This window comes from Lepisosteus platostomus, chromosome 11, assembly GCF_059453375.1.
Source record: "Lepisosteus platostomus isolate fLepPlt1 chromosome 11, fLepPlt1.hap1, whole genome shotgun sequence".
In the NCBI taxonomy this organism is placed as follows: domain Eukaryota; kingdom Metazoa; phylum Chordata; class Actinopteri; order Semionotiformes; family Lepisosteidae; genus Lepisosteus; species Lepisosteus platostomus.
This window is the reverse complement of record NC_142621.1, coordinates 28,621,195-28,646,902: the sequence shown is the minus strand read 5'-3', so window position 1 is coordinate 28,646,902 and position 25,708 is coordinate 28,621,195. Positions and strand designations below refer to the sequence as shown.

The 25,708-nt window shown below is 38.2% G+C and overlaps 1 protein-coding gene across 6 annotated transcripts in view; it reads right to left on the bottom strand.

Annotated features, from left to right (window-relative positions):
• The window catches only part of bcar3 (BCAR3 adaptor protein, NSP family member), a 114,035-nt gene that overhangs the window by 8,669 nt on the left and 79,658 nt on the right, over positions 1-25,708 (bottom strand). For 5 of the 6 annotated variants that reach the window (XM_088599013.1, XM_088599014.1, XM_088599015.1 and 2 more), the window contains 2 exons: positions 7,370-7,498; positions 397-827 (listed from right to left, as the gene is read on the bottom strand). In XM_088599013.1, the coding sequence (XP_088455139.1) occupies positions 397-827; positions 7,370-7,498 (560 nt within the window). Of the gene's footprint in view, positions 1-396; positions 828-7,369; positions 7,499-21,387; positions 21,729-25,708 lie in introns of those variants that run through there. The other variant, XM_088599017.1, reaches the window with a different exon arrangement.

The following is a 25,708-nucleotide window of genomic DNA, read 5'->3' as shown; positions in this document are numbered from 1 at the left end:
CAGTTACAGATATGGTTTATGGAAAACACTTCTCGTACGAATGAACTAGGTTAAGAGTTGTTATAAAATACGAATGTGTGTTTCTCATTTCTTAATAATGGGCTCTGAATTCTCCAAAGAATGCGTTCAAAGAGAGGACTTAACAGGAAAGCAGTGGTTATTCATAGCTTCTCACACCACTCAAGGTCTCTTGTACAGAAAAGGTATGAAACTATCCATTCCCTTTATTTTATATTTAAACTTAATTAGACATGTATATAAATTAGTGTCATATTGGACACATTCTATAAGTAAATTCTCCAAGACGACCACAATTTTTTACTGAAGACACAGAGGAACTGTAATCATTACTAATCTCCCGTGAAGAAGTCCCCCATTTTGGCAACACGCATGTACCTTAAGAGGTTTCCCCTGGTGAGTGTGTGGTCCTGGGAGTGGCCATTCGCTATGTTCAGGCTCAGTCTCTTGGATGACTGAGGCTTCTGATCCGGTTCAATCTTGACCACGGTCACCCCGTACTTCTCCTCCAGACAGCGCAGCGGGAGGTTACGGTTAATGGGCTGGAAGATGATGGCGCCCACCACCTCCGACACTGGCTTGCGGTTGCCCACATAGAAACGCACCAGGGCAGGAACATTGTCAAAACTCTCCCTCTCAAATAAGTACTGTACGCGGGAGTAGGCCTCATTCATGGCCACCACCTTCTTGTTGATCTTGAAATGCTGGGGGCTGTTCTTCCACTGGCATGTCAGGACATAATTCCCAGGGCTGGATAGAGAATCCCGGATGAGGAAATCTCCATCCCTCTGGATTAGGTTTTCTGCAACCTGTAACCAGGAAATAATAAGAGATACTTAGCTCTTTCCAAGTAAGTTCATGTTATTGTAATCAGCAGACTGAGCCTGTGCTCTTAATAAAACTCTTCTAGAGGCTAGGCTCAAAACGTTTAGGAGTCTTAGATTCTTTACCTTATAATAACACAAATCATTTTGTAAAGAATGATGTTTGTTTGGTTGCAAAAACAAACATACATCACAATACACAATCTCATTTAAGGCCTTTTAGTTTTCATTTTTTCCATCGTAATCTTTTGGATTGAAAATGAGAGTGAGCCTTCTGAACTGCAATACAGTCAATTGTAGAAGGATGTCATTAAATCAATAATGAGAGCAATCATTTATTCCATGTAGATGTACTGTACAAGACATCTTTTCTTATTGAGTAGTATGGAACTTTGAGGTTCAACCATTAAAGAAGCTTTAAAAACAGCATGTACCTTAAGAGGTTGAACACTGGAAGATGGAGTTGAGGAGCACTGATGCAAAGGGAATCTTCAAATCTTTATTTAAGGTCAGTAACCCATATTCGTGATTTTACGCCTGAAGTGAATTGTGAGTAGTATAACCAGATATTCTCTACAAGCTCTGGCATGAACAGTACTAAAATCACACCCATTTCTTGAGAATCTGTGGTCTGATGAAGAAACCTGTGGCTTTTTTATTCCTATGAGGGAAACAAATGTATGCTTGAATCTGTGCAATGGATTAGTAAGATCTTATTCAGAACATGACCTACAGTTTCACCACTTAAACAGAGAGCAAACAGTTATGTTGCCAGGTTTTGAGGACAGTCCTACAATGACAAACAGGCTTTAGTTTTAGTTTTGAGCAAAGTGGAAACAAACCAACATGGACTAACAAAGCCAGTCCAGTGAACTTCTTCAAGCTTGATAGTGAGAAACAAACCAAGACTACACGTGTGGAAATCACAGGTTGTTGAAGCAGATTCCCTGAGCTCTTATGAGAAAGATGTGAGTAAATAACTTACTAGTAACCAAACAAGAATCAGACTTTCACTATTTTGTCATGTTGTGCAACTAGTGGTTCCCTGAACGTGACTGAAACCCACAGGATAATACAGGAGGTATTTAGATGTTGCACATCACATCAGTTCCATTCAGTCTGTACCAGGAAGCCTGTTTCAAGTAGACAGTTAATTTCTATAGGATATTCAGGAGGTGGATTATATGCAGTGCTAATGGTTTCTGTCACTGTTTTTATTGTCTTTCTTTTATTGTCTCTGCATAAAAAGAGCTATTAGAGTGCCCATTCTGTTGAACCAAATTGTACAGTAGCTGGTGTAGAGGTGGCACATCATTCCTCAGCGTGGCTGAATACATCAGGATTTGGCTAAGTCACCAAATACAGTGTGCCCATGTTGAACGTGTGATTGTTGAATGTGCTAGAAATCCATGGCCTCCCCATGCAAGCTCAAATCCTACCCGCTTCGATGACACATGTGCCTGGTTTGAACCGAGTATTCAAAATGCTCAAAGGCATTGTCAAAATCAACCCTACGGATGTCTTCAGTATCAACATTGAAGCACAAACCATAGGTGAAAATATGAGAACAGGAGGCACTTCTTTACATAAAGAGTGGCGGGAGTATGGCACAAGCTACCCAGCTATGTAGTTTGCAATGTGTACTTTGTTCTGATGTTTTGTTGCTGGTGCATCATCTGCCTGTCAAGGCTGCTAGTTTTAATATAACAAGGCCTGGTTAGCGAATTGCCCACGCATTTATCAAACAGGACACAAAAGCAATATTGTATTATTTTTCTCCTTAAGCCTTCATGCTATAGGTAAACTTTATTTTTAATTTTGTAAGCAAACATGACCAGGGAACGTGTTTGAGGTCATTGTCTGAAACAGGTTTTCCATGCACACGTTTAAATAGAGAACTGCCAGTTTTAAAAAATATATCAGTCGGCACATTGATGCTTCTAATTATAGAGTTTTAGTCCTTCATTGCAAAATAAACATTCATTTCATTTTCAGTCTAATATCCTTAAGCAAACAAAAATCATGGGGAAAGAGAGACTGTTAAGTAGCAACATGATGTCGTGGGAAGACGACACTGCGCGAAACGAGCTGTGGCAGAAGGGGGGTGTTGACTTCTGTTGTTGACACCTGTGGGTTTTTGTCTGCCTAAATTAAAAGAAATTAATTTTGATCCACAAATTCTCAATAGAGGAGTGGTTCATGTAAAGGCCGCTACTTGACAAATAAAAAATTCTCTGGTCGTACTACAATAGCAGAGGTGAAGACGGACTCTGAACTGCCTGCAGAAGCTTGTCAGACCCATTGTGCTTTTTTTAATTACGTACACTTCATAATAACTGATGAAAAGCTAAAGGTCAAAGTCAATTTCAGTCTAAATTCCAGGTACATAATATATATGAACCAGCTCCTATACCGCTTTTTGTATTGCATCAGGCAGACTTGAGTAGATGTTACAGTATATTAACTGCATTATATTACAGCACTGACTAACCAGTTGTCCTTGTTTTGCTGAGATAATTCCAATTTTTAGTTTGTAGTTCCCTGGCCAGAAATGGTCAAATAAATTGTCCAATAATTTATGATGTATTAATATTAGTTTGAAATTCATAAGAGAAAGTATTGGTTGTAGTGGAGTTATAGGACACGGTGAGGAGGTGTTATCCCAGAAGAAATCTCCAGCCCTCCAAGTGAGACTACAGTTAGAAAGAACCCCCTCCTACCCATGGCTGGAGCATAAACACTCACCAGATGTAATAAGCATCCACCCTTGTCACAGATTTCAGCTCTAGAAAACTGGTAATCCTAGTCAAGATTATTTAAATGAAACAGCAAGCTGTGTGCACACTGCAGAAGGGAAAGCTAAATTACAATAGACGTTTGTTCAAGGAAATTGGAACAACAAGGTCTGTTGATGAAGAGTAGGAGCGTGGGTAGATCTCTCATTGTCTAACCCAACAGGGAAAGCAGGTATGACAGCTTCAGAGGAAACCCTCCCTTCCTACTGTAGGTTAGAAGAGAGTGGAGGTTTTCTGCTGAGGGCTGAGAGTCTGGTGGTTTGCGATTCCCGGCATTCTCTAACACTGGAACCCCTAATATTGTGAAACTCCTGTGTTACTTCCCATAATAAATAACTTTGTAAACAATAATTAAACTTAGTTTCTAGTGCAGTGAAACAAAAGCAGAAATATCCCAACAGCTACAAATAATTACACAAAAAACTGAAAAAACGCTGAAATCCTCAACTAGTAGACTGTAAAATATAATTTGATGTTTTATATTAAAATACATGCAATATATAATTGTGTATATAAATTTCACAAAGACATGAAGTGTGTCCCATTTCTTAACAAAGAAAGTATTGGATCAGATTCATAAATTGAATCTGAGAGATACTATGGAGAGAGATTACCTCAGTTTTCTACTCTTCACGTAAAGCTTAAATTCTAAAACTAAATTTAAAATTGTCCATAAAAATCTTTTTGTTTCATTTGTTGTTTTGCTAGATTAGCATCCTCAAATATTTGCTTTTTCTTTTAGAAAATTCAGAGCAAGTTTGCTTCAGAGATAAAAGGAAACTATGGAAATTAATGAGGTGGTCTGTCTGATAGCATGGTGTGTCATCACTCTTGAATGACACATTTGATAATGCCAAATGCAGGTGCACTTTTAATGTTGCAGTACAAATAATTGATTCATCCAAATACATATTTACAGTCTTTTTATCCTCACAGAGAATGAGACATCTTAAGAGTCCAAAGCAGTAGCTGAAAAGTTAAGTACATTTTTAAAAAGGATCCCATTTTAACCCATCAATCTGTGCTAACTGAATGATTAGAGCATGTTCATAATGCATGTTAACAGAAGAGCTCAGAGCCTTGTTCTGTGCATCTGCCTCATAATGTGAATGAAAGGTTATGCTAAAGTCACACTGGCTTTTCTATTGTGTTTTTTTTATCATGTTTGCTTGCACCTTAAAAGTTTTTCCTTTGGTTTTTGACTCTTTATTTCTGTTTGAAATCTGCCTAAACCAGTTTTAGACTTGTTATACAGGGAACAGCTGACAACAGTTTCCAGAATGCACTTATTGTCAAACGATTACTGGATGATCCTTTTAGAGAGCTGCAACACACCTGAAATGTTGATATTTCACTTAATGTTCTTTCCAGCCTTTTTATAGGAGAGTGAACCTCCCAGCTCTTCCCAGCAACTCATTCATTTTTCCTCACACAAGGAAAACACGACACCCTCAGCAGCTGTCAACTGTTATACTTTGGAATATTAATTTTAAGCTGTATTTTAAATAAGTTAATAAAATAAGAATTTCACAAAGCCCAGTGTACCTGCTTTGGATTTTTTCAAAAGGTTTACAGATTCTTGTCTTCCAAAGTTGTATTCTATAATTTGGCTAGAGGTAATATCACTGCAAGCGTCATCTACAGTATGTTTGTTTATTTTAGCAGTTTAAAAAAACACAAATGGTCTCTAATGAAAATAAACTTTTGTCTGCGAGTCATTTTTCAGCAGAGGAATATTCTGTTTTTTTAAACTGACTCATTTCTTCCTGTAAATCTACAACAGAGGGTAATGACAATCAATAGGATCTTGAATGCAGCTGTAACCTGTAGCCTGTAGCCTTTGCATTACACCTCATTATATCCCAATTTAAGAATGGTGGGACCCAGATTAGTAGTTTTTGGATTTTTAAGTCTTTAATTTCAAATCTTCCCTTTCAAATTAACAAATTTGGGAAGTCAGTGTAAAATACTGAATGTAACTATGAAATTAACATTTTTTTTCTATTCTCCGACATCCAGGAAGACCTAAAGGAATTATTTGATCCCTATCATCAGACTGATTATGTAAAAAAAATAACTCCTTTAATAAAATATGCAACTTAAAATAATGTGGTGGTGTAAGCCACAATCACAAAGCTAGTCCTGTATTTCTTTTCTCCAGTCATGACAATAAAATACCCCTTTCATGCAATGTATTTTAATATACATTCTCTAATTTATTTTAGCCAAGATTTATTGTCATATGTACTCAAATTAATCATTCTAATCCTGGCTGACATACAGTACAACAGTCATTCTATTCCAACACACCCACTGCACAGCAGATTAGGTACAAAAGTGAGAAACTGCCTCACCACTTTGCCTAAGGAGGAATCTTGAAAAGCCCAGACTGAACAAGCCTAAATAGGGATTTAGCCAGAACACAGAAACACAGAGTTTAAGATCCCTGTTCATATGAACAGTGCCATGGGATGTGTAATAATGGAATCATTTAACGATAAATTACCCAGGACCTCAATTTAACATTTCTTCTGTTTCCTACGTCACAGTGTCACCTGTCACCACACTGGGGCAATAGTTTGAAAATTGTTGTCCAGAGGAAAGGTCAATCAACACCACTTGTGGCAACAACCTAGTTTCCATGAAGGTCTATCATCCAAGAATTGACCAGGATGAGCTTTGTTTAACTTCTAAGATTGGACGACAAGCTAGAAATGCTGCTATAGGAGGTAAATGTTGAATTCAATCAATCACTTCAATCAAGTCAGCTAAGAATTTAAATGCCAGAGAGGTTCTGTTACTATATGATAATGAACCACAACAGAACTCTCAACTTCTGTTTTTAAGTAAATTATTGTATAATGTCCCTAAAATATTAAAGAAACTTTATGTATCATATATTAAATACAATAAATGCTAAATACAGTGTTAACATGCATCTTTTCTTCTTAAAATTCATAATGCATATGAAAAGTTTACAATAAATTAGAAATAATTATGGCATACTTAATTAATGTCAATAAATTGGTACTGAGACAGTATAAGGAAAATTAAACTATTCTGTCATGCACAGACCTTCTATATTATTGAAAGCATTAAAAAGGAAAACTGCAGTTTCTTTTAAAAAGGGGTAGATATTGCAGTCCAAAAAAATACTACAATTGCGCACTATTTTGGAAACATTTTGTCCTGTATAAATTGTTGCTATTATATTGGTAATTAAACTGCAAGTTTTGAAAAAGTTCAATTCAACAGTGAAACTTAAACTTCCTTTTTCACCTCCAACTTTAGTATAGCAACTACAGTAAACTGTCATAATGAGAAACTGAAGTTTGTTTTCTATACATGCACAAGGCATTACGCTGTACTTCAGCCTAATTTATGGCATTTGTGTTACAGTAACAACAGCAAATAACAGAGAGAACTTCTGTAAATATTTTATATTGTATGAGATGACAGCTCTGAAGTAAAACTAGCAGATCTTTATCTACAGGTTACATCACTGTAAAAACAAAAACAATAACCTCAGCAACTGCAAGCATGTACAGAGGGAGCTATCCTAAGACTACCTGCACATTAGCTTTTAAAACCTCAGCTACAGCTAATGTATTGCTTTCCTGTGGTGTTATTGCAGTTATAAACAGTATGCTTTCATGATAAACCTGTCTGTCCAAACTCTCAGCGGCATTGTAATGTAGCATGATTCCCAGTTCTATTGAGGTGCATGCTTACCTGTCTGGGAATGGCTCCATGGTACCAGGCATGACTCCGCAGCTCCTCGCTGCTCAGCTTGAGCTCTTCCTCTAGTTCCTTGCGGAGTTTCTCAGGAGTGCCCTCCATGATGTACTTGTCCTTGGAGAACTGTACATAAATAGGAACAAGAAGCTCTTTCAGTATCCTTGCAGCCATGCTTGCGTGTGTGTGAGAGAGTCTGCCAGTGTCACTCTGCTCTCTCTTCCAACTTTCCTTTCCCTCCCTCCCTCACCCAACACTGAGCAATCATCACTCAGCACAGCTGCATTCCTGACTCTAATTGGTTCACTGCTCTACCTGCCCTTCTTCGATCTCTGAGCAGAGCAGTCCTCAGCTCGTGTCAACCCGCTCTCAGGTACGGAGATCAGAGATGGAGAGTCACTCTTCCTGCCTCAGACCCAGAGTTTGAGTCCTCGATGGGGAAAACAGGGTTTGTTGGTTACACTGTGACTGACGACGCTGGTGTTTGTACTCCATGTCCAGTAAACACACATCTTGCACGCAATGATATGATCTGAATTTCATCACATAGTTACTGGAAAATAACCCCGACAGGTGAAGATGGAAGTGACTCACTTGTAAACTATGCACATTGTTTTTGCACATGGCACTAGCGTTTCACAGAAATAAGAAAGCCCTCTTCAAAACTGAAACTGTCAGAGCTCACCCAATGCTTCTGCAAGTTTTAATTGTCTTTCACAATCTACTTCTGCAAATAGACATACAGAACAATAATAAGGTGCTGTTGTTAATGATTTTGGTTGATGATACTGTACCTATCAATTCCCTGTACCCTAAGAGTCTCAATCTTCAGTTCTATAAGTAAGGTAGTTTTGACCAAATGTGGTAGCTCTTTAACAAAGTCCTAACATATGAAAACATACCAACACATTTGAAAATTATATGGTATACAGTGTCAATTATACAGCATTGGTTAAGGAAGATATATTTGGTTTTAAAATTTGGTATTTGGTTTTAGATTTTTAAAAAGTCCCTTTCACTTTATATTCTAGCGTTGCTGTTTTTTAATTAACCCCCAGAATTATCCTTCTAAATGACAGGAAATCTCAAACCAGGGGAAAATGTTTGCTAAGAGCGCCTGTAAATATTGAAATATTGGTTCAGCTTCATTGTTCACTGACACATGTTTTGGAAACTGGCGGCTTCCTGAAAAGATAACAGCTGAGCTCTGGCCTGACACAATCATCGCTGACAGAGGAGCTGACTCTCAGAGGACACAGCTGACCGGAAGGGCTAATATACCGAAACCTAAAACCCTTAGCACTTTGATATCCTCACTGTAAATGGTTTAGCATAAAGACGTGCTGGCAGGAATTGACATTCGTTGTCAGAATACAAACACTTTGACAATATGTGGAGCTAGGCAATAATGTGATTTAAAAAGCAGTGAATAAATAGTGGGAAGCATACTGTAAATATTTACTTCTGGAATTTATTTGTTGCTTTAGAAAGGGGGAAAGTGTGTTTCAAAGAAAAGCTATCCATCAACCTTGATCCCCCACTGATTCCCTTGTCTACTGAAATTTCAGCAAAAGTGCTGAATATTCAGAACACTTGTCAGTGTGGACCAAGATTGCTAGAGCACTCAAAGTCATGCTTCCATTTATTATGTGCAAGATATTGAAGGCACGTTGCAAATAAAAACAAAACTCCCAATCTGACTGAAAATGTGAATTGTCTTACTCCCAAAAAAGACTACATGTGCCAAACATATGCTTACAATTTCCTTAATCGCAAACTTCAATCTTTCTTATTTTCTGAAGACTGGTAAATTGTGGTTTGCTGGCCATCTTAATCATATCTAGATACTAAAGACACTAACGTGAAATACACAGATGTAATTAAATGAGTAGAGTTAACAGTGTTTAGCTGTAGAGAACAATAATTTTGAGAAATAATTTTGAAGTGCCTCAGGGAGAGCCATAATAATGTTGGGGAAAATAAACCATCCGGAAATTATATTTTACTATAAAATGGAACAATATTGGTGGAGACACTTGGTGTAATTAATACAGTGAAATTCCTTTTAATGCGGAGCTATTTAAATAGACTGAGTCACTTTTAGCCACCCAGCCCATGCTTGTTATATTTGTGCTGGTATCGTTACTGGTGTGTGAGCCCCTCTGCCCAAAATAGGACTAGTAGCTTGGTTAAGGACAACTTTGCATTTAAAGGGGGGCTCAGGCTTTATTGACTAAACTGTAGCCTGTGCCGTGGTCTTCCACTCTGCCTAGACGGGAGCTTTTTTAGCTGCGGTGATATTATGGGAGTCTATCTCTTCCCTGGCTGACGGCCCCTCCAACATCATTAGTTAGCCTGGAACATATGGGTAATCACTTCACAAACTGTTCAAACACCCACTGTTTTGAAACAGACATGTTCTTCCCAGAGTGATTAAAACAAAGGCTTTTCAAAAGACGACCATTGGCGGGACCTTTCTGGGAAGAAACAACAATGATTTAAGACAGTGGTTTCCGTAGATACATGAGTAAATATTTTTCTTGCTTGTTTTTAATATTGCTAGAGTCAAAATTCAAAAGTGCAGTCATCACACTGTGTTTGATTCAGTATATCACAGCCCTCAAGTCTGGAGTCATCCTGAATCTGTGTCAATTCCTGTGGGACAATTTTTTTTGTTGGGAGGAGAGCTTCTGATGTTGACAGACCCCACAATCCCACACCACATAGAACAGTGTATGGTTTGTTTTAAATAAGGATATTGGGGGGTATGACAGAGATCATTTAAGAACTCAGGAACAGTAACAAATGAGGATAGGCCATTTGACACATCTAGCTGGTTAAATGTATTTTAGATCTAAAATCTCAATAAACAAAACAGATAACACATCTAAATAAAACCTCAATGTGATAAAAATAATAACATGGTGTTTTCCAGATTGCCAATGTACTGTTAACCTTTGTATTCTTGTGCAGGTTGAGAGGTTGTGCAGGTTCTTCTTTGGGAGGAGGAGAAATTGATGTTTTCATTGCCTACCCCACAGAAATAGACAAACAGTAGATAAAAGACACATTTCAGTTTCACGCAATGATAGTCATTGTGTCCTCTACCTTCTTACAGTTAAAGAACGGGAACAAGTTCATCACTTGTTGTCAGCTGATAGTGGATTTGATTAAAAAGACTGACAGTGCTGAACAAAAGACACAAAAGAGCGCACAACAGAAAAGGGACCTCAGTTTCAAGCCACTGATCTGACAGCTGATATTTAAGAAGTGTGACAGAGCAGCCCCTTGCATTACAGCTTCCTAGGGCATGTGACACCTGGTGACGATGATGTCACTGGTGCTGTATCCCTGCTGAGGATTGTCACATTAAATCCAGGGTCCCTGCAGGCTACACTGATAAAGACAGAAACTGACACATTAGAAGAAACACAAGGAATTTATTAAAACTGCAGTTCTGTTTCTTCATGTTGAATATTATTCTCTGTTACAGTTAAAAATCATCCTGTAGGACAATTATGAGAAATGAGAGATCATTTTCAAAATCCCAAAGTCATTAACAAAGAAACGATATAAAAAAAATCAATAGAAATAAATACAGCAGCTGCTGAGTCGATCCATAAGAAGCTAATAAGAGCATAACCATCCATTTTCTAACCACTTCATCCAATCCAGGGTCACAGGGGAACCACAGTCTATCTAGCAAGCAGTGGGCCTAAGGAGGGATACACTCTGGACCAGATACCAGTCCATTACAGGGCACACACACTAGGTTTCCTAGATGCCAATTAACACACAAGTATGTCATTGGACTGTGGGAGGAAACTGTAGCACCCAGTGGAAACCCATGTTAACATAGTGCAAACATATAAACTCCACACAGATAGCACCGCAGGTCTGAAATTGAACCCAGGGCCCCAGCACTGCAAGACAACAATACTAACCACTGCACTACATTGCCACACAGCTACTAAGAGTGTTGCTTTAATTTGTTTAAAGACATTCATTTATATATAAATCAGAGCATGGCACAGAAAGACTCCTTAGAAATTATTAACTGGATTTGCCCAATTAGATTTACATTTTATATAAACTATAATATTCTAGATCTACAAGAATTTAAAATAATCGTGTTTTAATCAGCTTGCATTTTGTTTCTACTATAGCAAAACCACCTGACAGTAAATCCAGGAGTGGTCATAAAATCACAGGTCCAGTAAAAAAGATAGAGCAAAAAAGGTATTTTTTCTTTTGTGCAACAAGAGGAAACATTCAAGACCTTTTGAGGAAATTCGTAAGAGCAGTTCCAACCAATTTACAACACCAGGATATGTTACAATCAAACACCTTTTAACAACTGTCCAGCCCAATACTTGAACCCAAGACCCTCCAAGCCAACTTCCACAGTTCTGGCCACTCTGACATGCCTCTGCACTTTCGCTACTACACTATTTACAAACACCAGGCTGTGCTCATTTACTACACCATGAGTGCCAGTTAAAATACCCTAAGATCCACCCGCCAGCTCCAGCTGATGGACAGGAAGCCCCCATTTAAACCATCACTGAGATTGAAACGGATAAGGACAAGACCGTGGATTTCAGAACAGGCAAGACAAATACATAATATTAATAGATTAACTTGTATACAATAACATGCACAATACAAGAAGGCCAAAGAGAACAGCTTTTTGTTCCAGGACAAGGACACCTGATGGGCGGGTGAAGCAGTTTATCATAGATCTCAACGGTAGTCAGGGGATGAGGGTGTGAATCAGCCCTTTGTCACAGCTACCTTCAAGGACATTATGTGTATTGTAGTCACTGTGAAGATTATACCAGACTTGACAGAATCCTGTAATCTATAACCAATCACATTGTCAGAATCATATAATATTATGATGGCAAAAATGGAGCAAATACAACAAGTTTGACTGGATCAGGTACTGTTCCTAACAGAAGTATTGTTCCACATGAACTTTCCCCGTTGCCAGCAGCCAGTACCTTAATAGTGACAGCTGTACTCAAGCATGGAAGGGTTGTGATCTGTAGTGTGACATGGTGGATACTACTACTGCCTCACAGCTCCGGGATCCAGGTTTGATTCCTGGCTGGGGTACGTCTGTGTGGAGTTTGCATGTTCTCCCTGTAATTGGGGGTATTTTTGTTGAGCTCTCTTTTTTCATGCCACTTCCCAAAGACATACTGTACAGGTTAGGGATAAGTTTTACAGGTTTCAAGGGGGTTTTATACTTGGGAGAGGGACTAGTTCTCTTCTTATTGTTTATACTGGCCAAAGAAATAAAGCCAGTCAGGCTTGATGGTTTGAACAGCCTCTTCTTCTTTGTGGCTGTTCCGGTGTTCCAAAGTGCTGTGTGGTAACACTGTAATGCGTTTGTGTACAGTGGAGTTACTTCCTGAGAGATGTTACAGTGACAGTAGTTTGGTAATCAGTTACGTTTCTACTGACACATATACAGGTCTCACAGAGCAAAGAGAGGTCAAATATGGAATTATTTAGGCATGTAGAATTAAAAGTGTTTGAAAGTAGGAAAGCGAGGCTTTACAAAGGGGGTTGTGAGTGTCCAGATCGCACTACTCTGTTATTGAATCAGATCAATAAACAGATTCTCAAGCTAATAAGCACCTGTCAGCCAAACGAGCAAGATGAGCAAAATGGCCTTTTAATATCTGTAACCTTTCTTACTATCTTCCAGTGTCGCTAGAATTTGAAAACCAGTTATACTATTATAATTTATTGTCTTTTATAGAACCTCATAAATAAGCATGATTTTATTAATTGTACTTTTCCATCCATTTGGTTTGACATTGGATTCCCAGCCCATCTAAAACAGGTTTAATGTTAAATATCCAGAAAACCTGAGCTATAATGCAAAATAAAATTAAAATGTGATGTTTTCTTATCCAACCTTAAAATATTCCTCTATTAAAGAAATCTTAGTCCTTTTGCAGATGTACAATGACAGGTCTAATTTAATTTATGACAGTTGAAGGGCTTCATTTCAGATCTTTTTCCTACAGCAAAAAGTGTTGAGGGACATCAGCCTATGTAATTGACAGGATTTCCTGCAGCTCTGGAACAGTCGGCTGCTGTCTATGCATCAATTTGCATAGAAAATAAAGTCAAAGCTTCTGGTCATTATTTCAATTAATTTAATTTAGCCTGAATGTTTCCATCTAGGACTGAAAATTCTGCTACCTCCTTCACTTATTTATGACTAAATATTTAGTTATTTATATAAAGGGTAGCTCTGAACGACAAGTCTAGAATTTATATTTCAGCTGTCTTCAGATCTCCAGGTTTGGGGTGCATCCCTTGTATCTGCTTGAAAACCACATCAGATCACATTCTTCTGGGTCCCACAAACCTCGGCAGCTAAAAAGGCCATAAATGCCCAGATGTGTTTCTGGAAATACATTCTGCGATTTTTTTTCTCCATATTTTTATTTGGTTTTCACGCAACTGAAATACAGAAGATGATAAATGAATGCCTTACAATTAGAATCAAAACCAAAATAGGTGTGGTTTTACAATGGGCAGCTAGAGAAGTATTGTTCTGGATGGAAATGAGGAATTAAAAGATAAGAAAAACAGTTTACAACTGACAGAAAGGAGCAAGGACAGACTGAGTTTCACTATTTTAATGGCAATCACAAATGCTGCAATGCATACAGTGGCAAAACTACACGTCCATGATGACCTTTTTCAACGCCCCTGTCTCCTTTCACCATGCCCTTTGTTTTAAAAAAGGAATTAAATTGTGTACTGGCAACACTGTAGTAGGAGGTGCCATCCTTAAACCAAGATCCCCACTACCTGGTATAAAGATCTTATGGCAGTGTTCATAAGAGTGGTGTTAACAGCTCTGGTGTCAAACCCTGCACTTGCACAATCTGGCCCCCAAAAGTTCTCCCTAGGTAAAGACATTCCACCCTTCTCCTCTGGGACTGCTCTGCAGTGGGGCAGCTGGTGCATAGAGGCTGCTGTGCATCTCCCAGCTGAGGAGTGCACCTTCAGCATGAATGAAATCCACTCCTGCTTGTATGGTCCTGGGATGAAAGAGCAAGAGAGCCTCAGAGAAGCTTGGAATGTCACAGCTGTAGTGTTTTTTAACTCAGCTGAGTGTTACGGAAGTAAGCTCTGAACATGGTGGTAAAAATAGCCGAAACACAATTACTCATACTGGGTTCAATACATTTATGGGTATAATTCATCCTGTCACTGAATTCATAAACAGACTTCCAAGCTAAATCAATCACTCAGAACATGGCTGTTTTTAATATTCCCATTATTTACATACTCTGAAGCACATCTCTATGGTTACACATATCATTATATATATATATGATTGATTAGTGGGTCTGTATTTTTTAAACAGATTCCCTTGTGTGGAGGGCTATCATCAATATGATTGTTTCTCAACAGCTCTCTGTGATTCAGTGCTCCTATGGTAAAAGTAAATATTTCAGATTACCCCAAAACACCTCACATGGCACCTTTTCCCTCAAAAAGTAACATGAATACAGTAGGTCCCTCAATGAAAATGTGAAGTAACAGCAAACTGTGCTCTTTGAAATGCCATCGAACCTCCCTGGAGGTTCTGTTTGTTTACTCTGGAGGGCAATTTTAATCCTCTTAATGGAAAATGGTTCACAAGATCAAGCTCAGCTAATTAATGGCCTTCAGAGAAGCATGGGATTGATATACAGTATGTCTGAAGTCTTTTGTTCAAGGCTAGATGCTAGATGATTTGATCTATAGCGAAACTCTACTTGACACAGTGGTTTATAAATTTGCTCTCTGCCGATCCCTTTCCAGGTCATCCCCTCCATGTTCACATGGGCATGTGAATTGGTTGACATCCTTGTGACCAAGTGCCCTTTCAAGAGCTGCCATGCTCTACGCTGTACTCCAGCTCAGCTCTTCTGCCAAAGAGCTTGTGACATTTCTTTGCTTAACCAGATCTCCAAACAGAATGGAGCTCTGAATCTATATCAAGTATTAAAACGAATCAAAAAGCCCTACAAGGACCCACACATTATAATCTGTTTCATTTGCAAGCCGTGGGCATTACTGATGCCCACAACACAGTAGCATTAGAATGATAAAGAGCTCCATTGTCCTTTAGAAGCTTTTCAAGGCTTTACGAACTTTAAGATTAAATACAAATCCCTTCAAAGAAAACAGCTTTATTCAATATTTTGAGTCTCCAAGCGCTCAGAAATCTAAATCAAAATCAGGAGAAATGCAGAGTGAGCAACCCCCGTTCTTTCCTTTCACCAAATACAAATTTTTTTACCATTTTTGTATATTTTGCTTATGTTTTGCTACCTGTTCTGTTTTCAAATGTTAGTAGAAATTATTTCCGGAGTAAAGGCAAATTCAACGCATTGTCTTTGGAATCATCAATGAGACGAACAGTTTCTATATTTATCTTGTTTATCCTTTTCACCGCACCAGAGTTCTAACTCAGACCACTGCACACAGCCAGCTCGTAAATGATCACCATTAAAAGGGGGGGACTGTTCAGTAACATGCAAAACAGAGCGAACAGGAATCATCCTCATTTTTGAATTGTCTAAGTGTGGAGTGAATACCCCAAATCTCCAACAATTATTAATAGAAGCTGAAATCGATTTAATATTATTAACAACCATAGCTTTACTCTTCTTGCAAATGGTTGCAAATATTTCTGCGGAAGTGTAAAATTACAAGTGATTAGGTTTATGTGGTCATTATCTTTCCCACGGGAGGTGCCGATGTCCAGATTGAAGAGGACGAGGATTTCCACCCTGATCAGACTAGATAATAAGTGCATGGCTGTAATGCACAACGCTATCTGCCTCATCTGTGTTGATTTTCCAGTAATGGGCATAATTTGCTAACTACATCCACCTCCACAGGAGCTACCCCCTTCCTGTTTAGTAAGTAAACTGAGAACATGACAGCGATGGCCATCTTCATATTTTATCTCCACATGCAATTCCTGGGAGGCCTGAGCTTTCGGTCCTTCTTCTGTTACCATCCTTCCCCCTTTCTGTTGCATTTAGCTGCTCGCCGTTCTCATTCCTGTACACACTTTCTGAAGCAGACATTTTCACAATCACAAATTGCCAAGCTGCTTGTGCTAGTTTGTGGTTCGTTTAATAGAAAATATCTTTAGGACAGATCAAAATTAGAATTCTTCAGCTAACGGCCAGATAGACTCAAATTGAAACACTCCAAAGCATCCCTTTCTAGGACATCTGTTTGGTAAATTCCCTGTTTTGTCCCATCACAAGCTGTTAATTGCTTAAGAATGGGACACATGGCAAATAAAAGGCTCTGCTTAATTTATTAAACTGGGTTTTGCATTTAAATGTTGAGTGTCAAAATCCACATGTTATCTTCAGCCTGAGCAGCTGAACTGCTGATGAATGGATGCTTCCAGTCCTGTTCCCAAGAGGGTTTTAGTTTGTTTTTCTTCTTTGCTGGAATCCTTACACAAAGAATTACTTAGTATGATGGGCAGTCCTGTCCAAATGTATCGGTACAGCAATATCAAAATGGCTCTTTTGATTTGCAGTCAATATGTACTGTATTTGTGATCATGAAATAAATATGAAAAGTAAGTACAAAGCAATATTAATTTTGGATCATTTTATGTATACAGTTAACACATTGTGTAAAAAAGTTACTTTGTGTTCAACCCAACGATGTTAAGTGAATTGTAAGTAAATTACAGAGCATAAAAGTCAAACTTTGGTTGCATTCTAAGTCATTAACTGAATGATCTACAATACAGCTTACAAAACTGTATAATTGTTTAGATGCTTTGCTGCAGTCACTTGATTGCTGTTCTGTTCTTGGGGTGTTACGACTGTTTCTTCAACACAAAACAAGTGGATTTAAATCTGAGATTTTCCACTCTTTTCTCCTTGTTTGTATTGGATATATGTTTTAGGTTAATTTCATGCTGGAATGGTGAATCCCCACCCAATAAGTATGGAAGCATTTTCTCCCACGCAAACAGACAAAATGTTTCTGTAAACAATTTAATCTCCTGATGTCATGGTTAGCTGAATCATCAATAGAGACAAGTGAAACAGATCTAGAGACAGCCAAAGTCATGGCAATGTTTCTGTAAACCTTAGAATTAATTCTGCTGCCATCATCATTATTTGTATCATTCATAAAGCAAGTTCCACTGGCAGCCGTGAATGGCCAGACCATGCCATTACCTCCACCATGCCTCAGAATTTTCTCAGAAGTACAACATTTCATGGACAGATGGACACAGTAATAATTGAGTAATAATTACATGAACATAAATGAGCAAATAATTACATGAAATCTAAAGAGCACCACCTCATCTGTAAAGCATGGCAGAGGCAATGATAGTTCCAAATACTTATGGTAACTTGAAATCAATGTTGAACAAGTATGTTTCTGTGCCAGTATGACCAAATGTATGCATGAACTTACCCAAAAATAACATATATTGTAGTTATCATATTCATGTCAGAATCACAAATACAAATTACTCACATATAAAGCAAAAATAACATTTTTGACTTTGCTTCCCCAATATTTTTGGAGGGAACTGTATACAGAAGACAGTCTAAGTCTTAGAAATGCCAGTATCAGCAGTGCCTCAGTGGAATTTTACGTGCAAGATTGCTTAAAGACCTTGAACACATTTATTTATGGTTTAATGTTGTACTGTTCTGTGCAATGACGCATTAAATAGTAACTGGTTCTCCTGTAATTGCAGGAGTCTCATTGTCAAGGGTCTTAATAACAAGCAAAAACCGTGACACAGGAATATAGATAATGCACCAAGGATTATAGTACCAGGGATTGCTCATAAGAACCTTTAGTTCTTCTGTCCACCTCCATTAATTAATGACACCATCCTGTACATTCTGTAATGTACAAGCCAGCTTGCAGTGTTTCCATCATAAAGAAAATAACAGATTTAAAACAGAGCTGATTGAATGGATTAGGGCCAGTTCCAGCTGTAAAGATTCTTCTAATGTCCTGACCGCATTGGTATCAGGAAGAAATGCTTTCTGTGGGATTCTGAAACAGATAAAGAGAATCATCTCCAAAAAACAGAGGGGCTTTTCAGGAAAATAGAATGTTAAAGCGATGAATGGCTACAAACCCTTAGTCCTAGGAATATGTGCAAAGGAGTGGTTTGAGTGGCATTGATTTACAGGAGGTTTTGCTTGTTTAGCATCTCCTCCTGTCTCTTGTCAAGAGGGACTCTCATGCTGTGAATTATCACTGTCAGCACAGGAAAACACTGTAATGTTTAATGGGGGTCCTACTCTAGGAAGGGTGTTAGAACATCTAACTTTCTCCAGTTTGCCACTTGAAGACCACTTGAGTTCATCTGACACCCACTTCGATTTAATTTCAGCAGACGAAGAGACAGAGTGCTCTGGCATGCTTGCAAAGGCTATATTCAACCACATTGCCCTAACGAGGGAAATCTGCAGATCTGCTTTAAAAACAAATCCAAAGGATTGGATTGTGTAAACAAAATCTAAATCTTTTTACCTTTGCACCACATCCTCTATAATACAGTAGTTCTGGAGATTAAACCAGACACAAGACACAAAAATGTCCCTTCACCACAATAGTGCACATATCCTGCCAGCCCTGCCCTGTCTTACCAGCTGTGAAAGACTGTAAAACACATGTGGCATAAGAGCAAGGTGTGTCTGAACATGTTGTCCCACAGCAGGCAGATGAATGAAATCCTGCTGCCAGAAGCTGAGAATGTGGGTGAACTACCAGGACAGTTGACACTTCAATAAAGGGAAAAGACTACTCAGTTTAGTGTCACTTAAATATATACAGTAGCTAGTCTCCAGTGTCCTAGGGCTCAGAACAAGTCTTGTACTTCCCTTTTTCCATCTTGAATGACCTCTTCAGCCAGACCCAACACTGTCTACACTATTTTGAAGCTCATAGGCCCGCCACCCCCAATCTCCAGGTCCATCTGGTACAGACCCAAATGGAATGTTTCTATGGCAACCCAGCAGCTATTTTAAGCACTAATAATTCCAGCCAAAATAAACAGTTAAAACTCCATTCAGAGCCCCAGACCCTATGGACCAAACACCAGACATCAAGAATAACAAACTTCACTCTATTTTTGGGACAAAACGTTCCAGAGGTTCTTTTGTAAAGGGAGTTGTGAGAATTGGGTAGGGACTGGAATCACTAAAGAATACTTTAATAAGTTGATATTAAGGACTGGTAGTCCACAAACCTGTTCAGGCAGCAATACAGTGTTTCTGTTAAAAACTGTCTTGAGTCAATAACCATCCATTTTTTTGTCTTCTGAAAGCATGAAAACAAAAGATAGTCAAGGAGAAAGTAGAAGTGTGCTCCAGTTACATTTCAGGGGCTTCAAGGGCATGATATTTTAACACCTTTTCTGTACACTTAGATAGGTATAACTTCAAAACAAAAAAATGCAAAACATAAAATATAACAAAGACACATTCTTGACAGCCCTCCTCATGTTAAGATGAAGGTGGCAGACTGAAAATGTTTTTTCTTTCTGCTGGCAAAGTTCTATTAATATTCCTCATACATCACTACACTTCATCCCTCCTCACTCATAAGTCCTCAGCTCCTCTTCCATTTTATGTACAAGATCATGTCTATATACAGACCAGCAAGTACCTCAAATAGTACCGTTCTATTTAATCCTCACAACCTAAAATTGGAATTTTGTGTTATTAATTGAGCCTACAGAACACAACTTCAAAAATAGTTTCTTGAAATGGGTCTAAATCCAAATAAGATCTTTTTGCGTATTAAAATAACCCAAAACTATGTGTAGACAGAAGACTGGAGTACAAGCATTTTGTTCTCCCAATAATAATGCTCTCTTTACTGCAATTGTCCTCAATGTCAATAGTGAAATAACTCTTTACCTCCAAACACCCCTTTGTTCTGAGGTGTTTTGGAGTGAATTTCTGTGATTTTTCATAAATGTGTGTGTGTGTGTGCTGTTCTCCAGTACCAGAGATTACCCACATGAGGAATCTTGGGTTATTTCCATTTCAGAAATCTGGTGTGATCATATCTTTAAACCTTTACCCAAACAATTGAATCAATCAATTAATTAAATCTGTCAATCTTTGAATCGCTGGCTTTAACAACAGGATGTGTGGGGAGATCTGTTGACAGTTTCTGGCTCAAAAACAAACACTGAAGCTGGAGAATATAATCAATACATTCAAATTCATGTTAGTGTGCAAGATAAATACCCCTATCAATTAACTTTCCTTTCTATGACCAAAATGACCAAGTCCTCCAAAATAGAAACAGTTCAAATAATTTTAAATTAATCACAACCATCAGTTAAACCTAAACAACACTGCCAACCTTATATCCTCACAGTCTAGGACTCTGACTCATTGTAATGTCATAAGGACCCGCTTGCTTAAAATAAGAGCTTTGAGTAATGAGATCTGTTCCAGCACCAAGTGCTAAGCTGAGCATATTAAAAAAAACAAAGTAATAGGCAGCTGAAGATTCTTCTCCACTCTGATCGCTCACAGAATACAGAAAATTTAGCTGCTAAGACTAAAGATGGGAAATTGGACATCTGGCTCACGTCGCCAATAGGAAAAGATGGCAAAATATTCTGCCAACCATTGAAGAATTGAAAATACAGCTAGTAGAGTACAAATATTATCTAGAAAATGCTAGAAAATATTGTTGCAATTGCAATGCCAAACTGTGTAGGTTAACATGTAAAGTAAAAAACTAGAGGATTTAAATATATATATATACTTGTCATAACCCTTTACTTGCAGTTCTATATCAATCTACTGTAGATCAACTAATATTATTGTAAATGTGAATTATATCCTCTGATGAGACAACACTGATTACAGTTCAGGTAGATCAGAATCCTGACACTGAGAAACAGCAACACCAGGAGCCCACCTCTTGGCAACAGGAGAGACAGCAAGTCCATCACTCACCTTCACACTGATAACTGAGCTCTTCTGATAGAAGCAGCACAGGGCTGCTGTGATAGTCCTCAGAATATTGCATCTCTCAGACATCTTTGAGCCCACTCAGTTAATTGAAAAGGGAGGACATGAAAAATTTAGCAAAAGCCCTGACACAGGTTCCTTTCCCCGCAAAATCATCAGGCAAGTCGCTCCTGAGTGCGCGTCTGTGGTTGCATGTTAGGCAGTCTCTCTCAGTCTGGCTCTGCCTTGCTGTGTGCAACAGCCAGCACTCAGGGTATGTTACTGTATTGTAGCCTGCTGAGCCACAGCACTCCATGTAAGGAATGCTAGAATCCCCATGTGATCTTTCTCTCCCGCGAATGAAATCTTAACCATCTGGGAGCTCTTCAGTGCTAACTACCCCAGCTCTGCATCCCCCCACGTTCCACTAAGCAATACAGAATAAGATCCGATATTTCTAACTCTGCAGGGTTATTAAGACTTCAAGAGCCGAGCTAGGAGACATATTTAGAACAGTTTTCTATAGCGTTGTATGGTTACATCCTTCTCGTAGTGCTGCATCCCCAGTGCACTGATTGTCACTGCATTAGTGAAAGGATTCCTGCTACTTTTGTTTTGTATTCATTTTCAGATTGTGAAGTGCACTGCCAAAGATAAAGCAGAAAGCTGAAAACCCAAATTAACCAAAGGGGTTCCTGGGTAAATTCAGTCACATCATGAAGACGGGTATTGTTTTAATGAACCAATGTTTTTTTGAAGTGTAAGTGTCCTCTTGTTTAGCCTGTCTAAACTAAGCATGAGATGACAAAAAACAAATTTGAATATGACACATGGTGAAGTATCTCTTTAAATTCACACTTTTTCAAACTTTCTGCTCTGTAGCAACATTTGTGCCATTTTTTTAAAGCAACTGTCAAACATTAAAGAAGCAAAGCGGGTGTGAAAATATATATTTTTTTCTTATTAAAGCCCTGGGAATTTTAACTTGCCTTATTTGGAGAATGAAAAGAAAAAACATTTTGCACTCAGGCACAGAGCTTTGAGAGTCTTCTTTTTACTGTACAACAAATAATGAGCATGTAATGGATTTTGTCAGGCGTGGAGAATAGTGATGGAGCCCCACTAAGGGAGTCAAATAATCATTCAAGCTGAACAAAGGACTTTCTACAGACAAAACCTAAGCGTGAACAAGAGTCCTATTGAGTGTGCTTTTTTACCTGCAAGCCCATCATGCAAGGCACCGATTATGAAAAAAAAAGCACACCTTGCTTAGCTTCACAACTCCACAGGGATCAAGCAGCCTCTTCATGCCTCCAATAAGACTAACACCCAGGCCTGATGTGAACTAAACTCCAAAGAGAACAATCAGACCAGGTTGCCAACAATGTTCAAAAAGTCGAGGGATACTGACACCTTCATCTTGTTGCTCTGACCTCAGATCTGTTTGCTTTCTATCATGCAGCTCCACAAGTAGTGAGTCAATGCTGAATTCTGTTTCAGCCCTGAAGGATTTTCAAGGATGAAGGATGGAGCATCATCCAGAGATGTTAATCTTAATTAAGGCAAGGAACATTTACTTTCCTCTCGTTCATTTTCCTACTAAAGTCTGGAGGACCCTAATGAAACTTAGTCCAAAAGCATTAAGTTAGAAATCTGAAAAATACAAGCAAACCAGTGAAAATTAATCTATTTAACAAACTAACGTTTTTCAAACAAGAGCAGTCCAAAATTACTGCTTTGTTCTAGCTTTTGAAATATGAAACAATATAATACTGTTTTTCAATATTTTTTTCTTTTGTATGTGCCTGATTTTCAAAAATCAACATTAGTATTGCAAGTTTCTTTTGTAATGGCGTACTGGAACAAAATGAAAACTTAAAAAGTCAAAAACTGAAAAATATAGGAAGGAAGAGCTATGTTAAATATAGAAATAACTGTCTCAGCAGGCTTGTTTAAAAATAATTAACAAGTTAATTTAGTATCTACATGACTTCCAACAGACATAAAATAGTCTTTTTCTAGTTACAATTTCTTTTTGTGGCTATTTGTCATGCGGAATGCTCTTTAAGTGGGGAAAAAGGAATATACATTCAGCTCATAATGAAGAAATACAGTGGTAAAAGAGCCTGAAAATGACTTCAGTCACTAAGAAAGATGAATTGCTTTGTGTCTCATCTGAGTAAAAGACAGATTTTAGCACGCCAGGACATTCTCTGGGTTTCTTCCTTCAAGCAATAAAGCTGTCAGCACATTGGGAGGAAATGTGTCTCAAAAGGAAACGTTAAATTAAGAGTTCAGCCCCCACTGGGTGGAAGTCTCCAGAGTGCACTGTCTTCTTCAACAGCTGAAGAGTATTGGACCTAAACACTTTTTTCCAGTCTCAATTAATTGTATGGAAAGCTGCAGGCACTGTAAACCACACCATTTTGTTGATAATCAAGCTTTAGTCGTGGCATTTATGAAAATTAAAGTAACTTAAAACTAGATTCAAAGGCAGCCTTGAAATCAAGTTCTATGAAGTTATATGAATCGAGTTATATGAAGAGAAGCTAAGTGAAAATAATTAAGACGAGTAACGGAAGGGCCTTATTTACAGAAAGAGACAGTACGCTAATGTCCATAGCGTTATACTGTGGAGCATTCAAAAGAAGAAATGCACACGTTCTTGGATGAAGAAATACGAAGGTATTAGATGAAGTTGATAGACTGAAGAGATCCTTCCTATCTGTAGTTGTCAATGTTTTTCATGTAAGTCGATAGACTGAAGAGAACCTTCCTATCTGTAGTTGTCAGTGTTTTTCATGTAACTTTTGGGCATCCTATAGCCTTTACCTATTCTAGCAGGCCCTTGGAAACCAGTATAAGTTGAGCCACTGAAAAAGCCCCTTATTCAGCATCTCCTCTCTGCCTTCTTCAGCAGAATGCTGCTTTCCTCCAGGGAAACCTTTTGAGATAAAAGAACTACTGAAAAATTGACAAGGGTGCTGGATTAGCTGCAGGAAACCAAATTCATTGAGGAATGCCACACTGAATGCTGCAGCAGCACTTAGCTGAAAACAATTTCACCCTGCAGGAAAAATACGGAAACCATGCATAACTATCAGCCAATTCATGTTTAAGTAAAAGTGCTTCGCGTACAAATTGAAGCTCAACTGGAGAGCTCATTTTTAACTTGTGTTTCATCTCAGTGATACAAGCAGCACTGAAAAAACAGCCTTATTAGGGCTTTCAATTTATTCCCAAAGTGTATTGTTTTTATAACTTGTTGGTGATGTTTTTGCTCTTTGCAGATACAGTACTGTATAATGTAAGCCCTAAACAGTTTATTACTTTGTGCAATTTTACACAGATGCCAAGGGGTCATGGTCTCAAGTGTGAGACTTTCAGTTCAAATGTGTGAGATCCGAGACCAGAAAGTGATGCCTATCTTTTTGCTTTCTCCACATGAGATGGGGTCTTGCAGTTTTTTATTTTCCTTTACCTCTTGCTTTTTGGTGTTCCACCTTGGGTGTCGTACTGTACTGGCGTGCAGTATTTTCAGGATATTTCAAACATTTTCCCATGTAAAGTGGAATATTGCAAAAAACAACAACACAGAAACCACTAAAATGTGTTAATTATAGAGTTGTATTCCCTGCCTTTTCTGTGAGTGAAGGGAAAAGCATCTTTTTTAAACAGCCTCAATCAGAATCAGACAGCTTGACAGCACTGTTTTACAACTCAATTTCTGTGCACATTGTATAAATGTTTTATTTTGTTCAGCTTACACTTCTATGGAATACATGTTTTATTCCTCCAAATAAATACTTTAACTGCTATAGCCACAATCTGTATAGATTATGAGAAACAAACAGTGACAGCTTTCTGATTTGCACCCATCAGTGACAACTACTGAAATTAACACATGTATTGCCAATGACTGAAGAAATACTTATTGTTTTATCAACAAGTGTTCAGCAGGTTCTTCTTCACTTTCCAAATTAAAAGAGTTTAAAACAAGGAATATTCAAAGCTCCCTTTATGATAACCTCTTCCATCCCCTAGAAAATGCCACTGTTGCAGTTATTTCCAGAAGGGGTTTCTTTTAGTTAGTTTTTTTTTGCTTTTCCACTTTCTAGAAATAAGGTGTCTGCATGAAGGCAGTACATGAGATTCAAGTGTGTGGGTGTGAGCCAACTTCAGAATGCATGTGTCACGCTCCATGTGTGAGACTTGACATCTCAGTGTTTAATGACTATGACTGTTCTCCATTAGCAGTGCAAAGATTCCAGCATCATTCATAGCAATTGTACCACTCCTTTCCTCTAAAAAAACAACACAATAATTA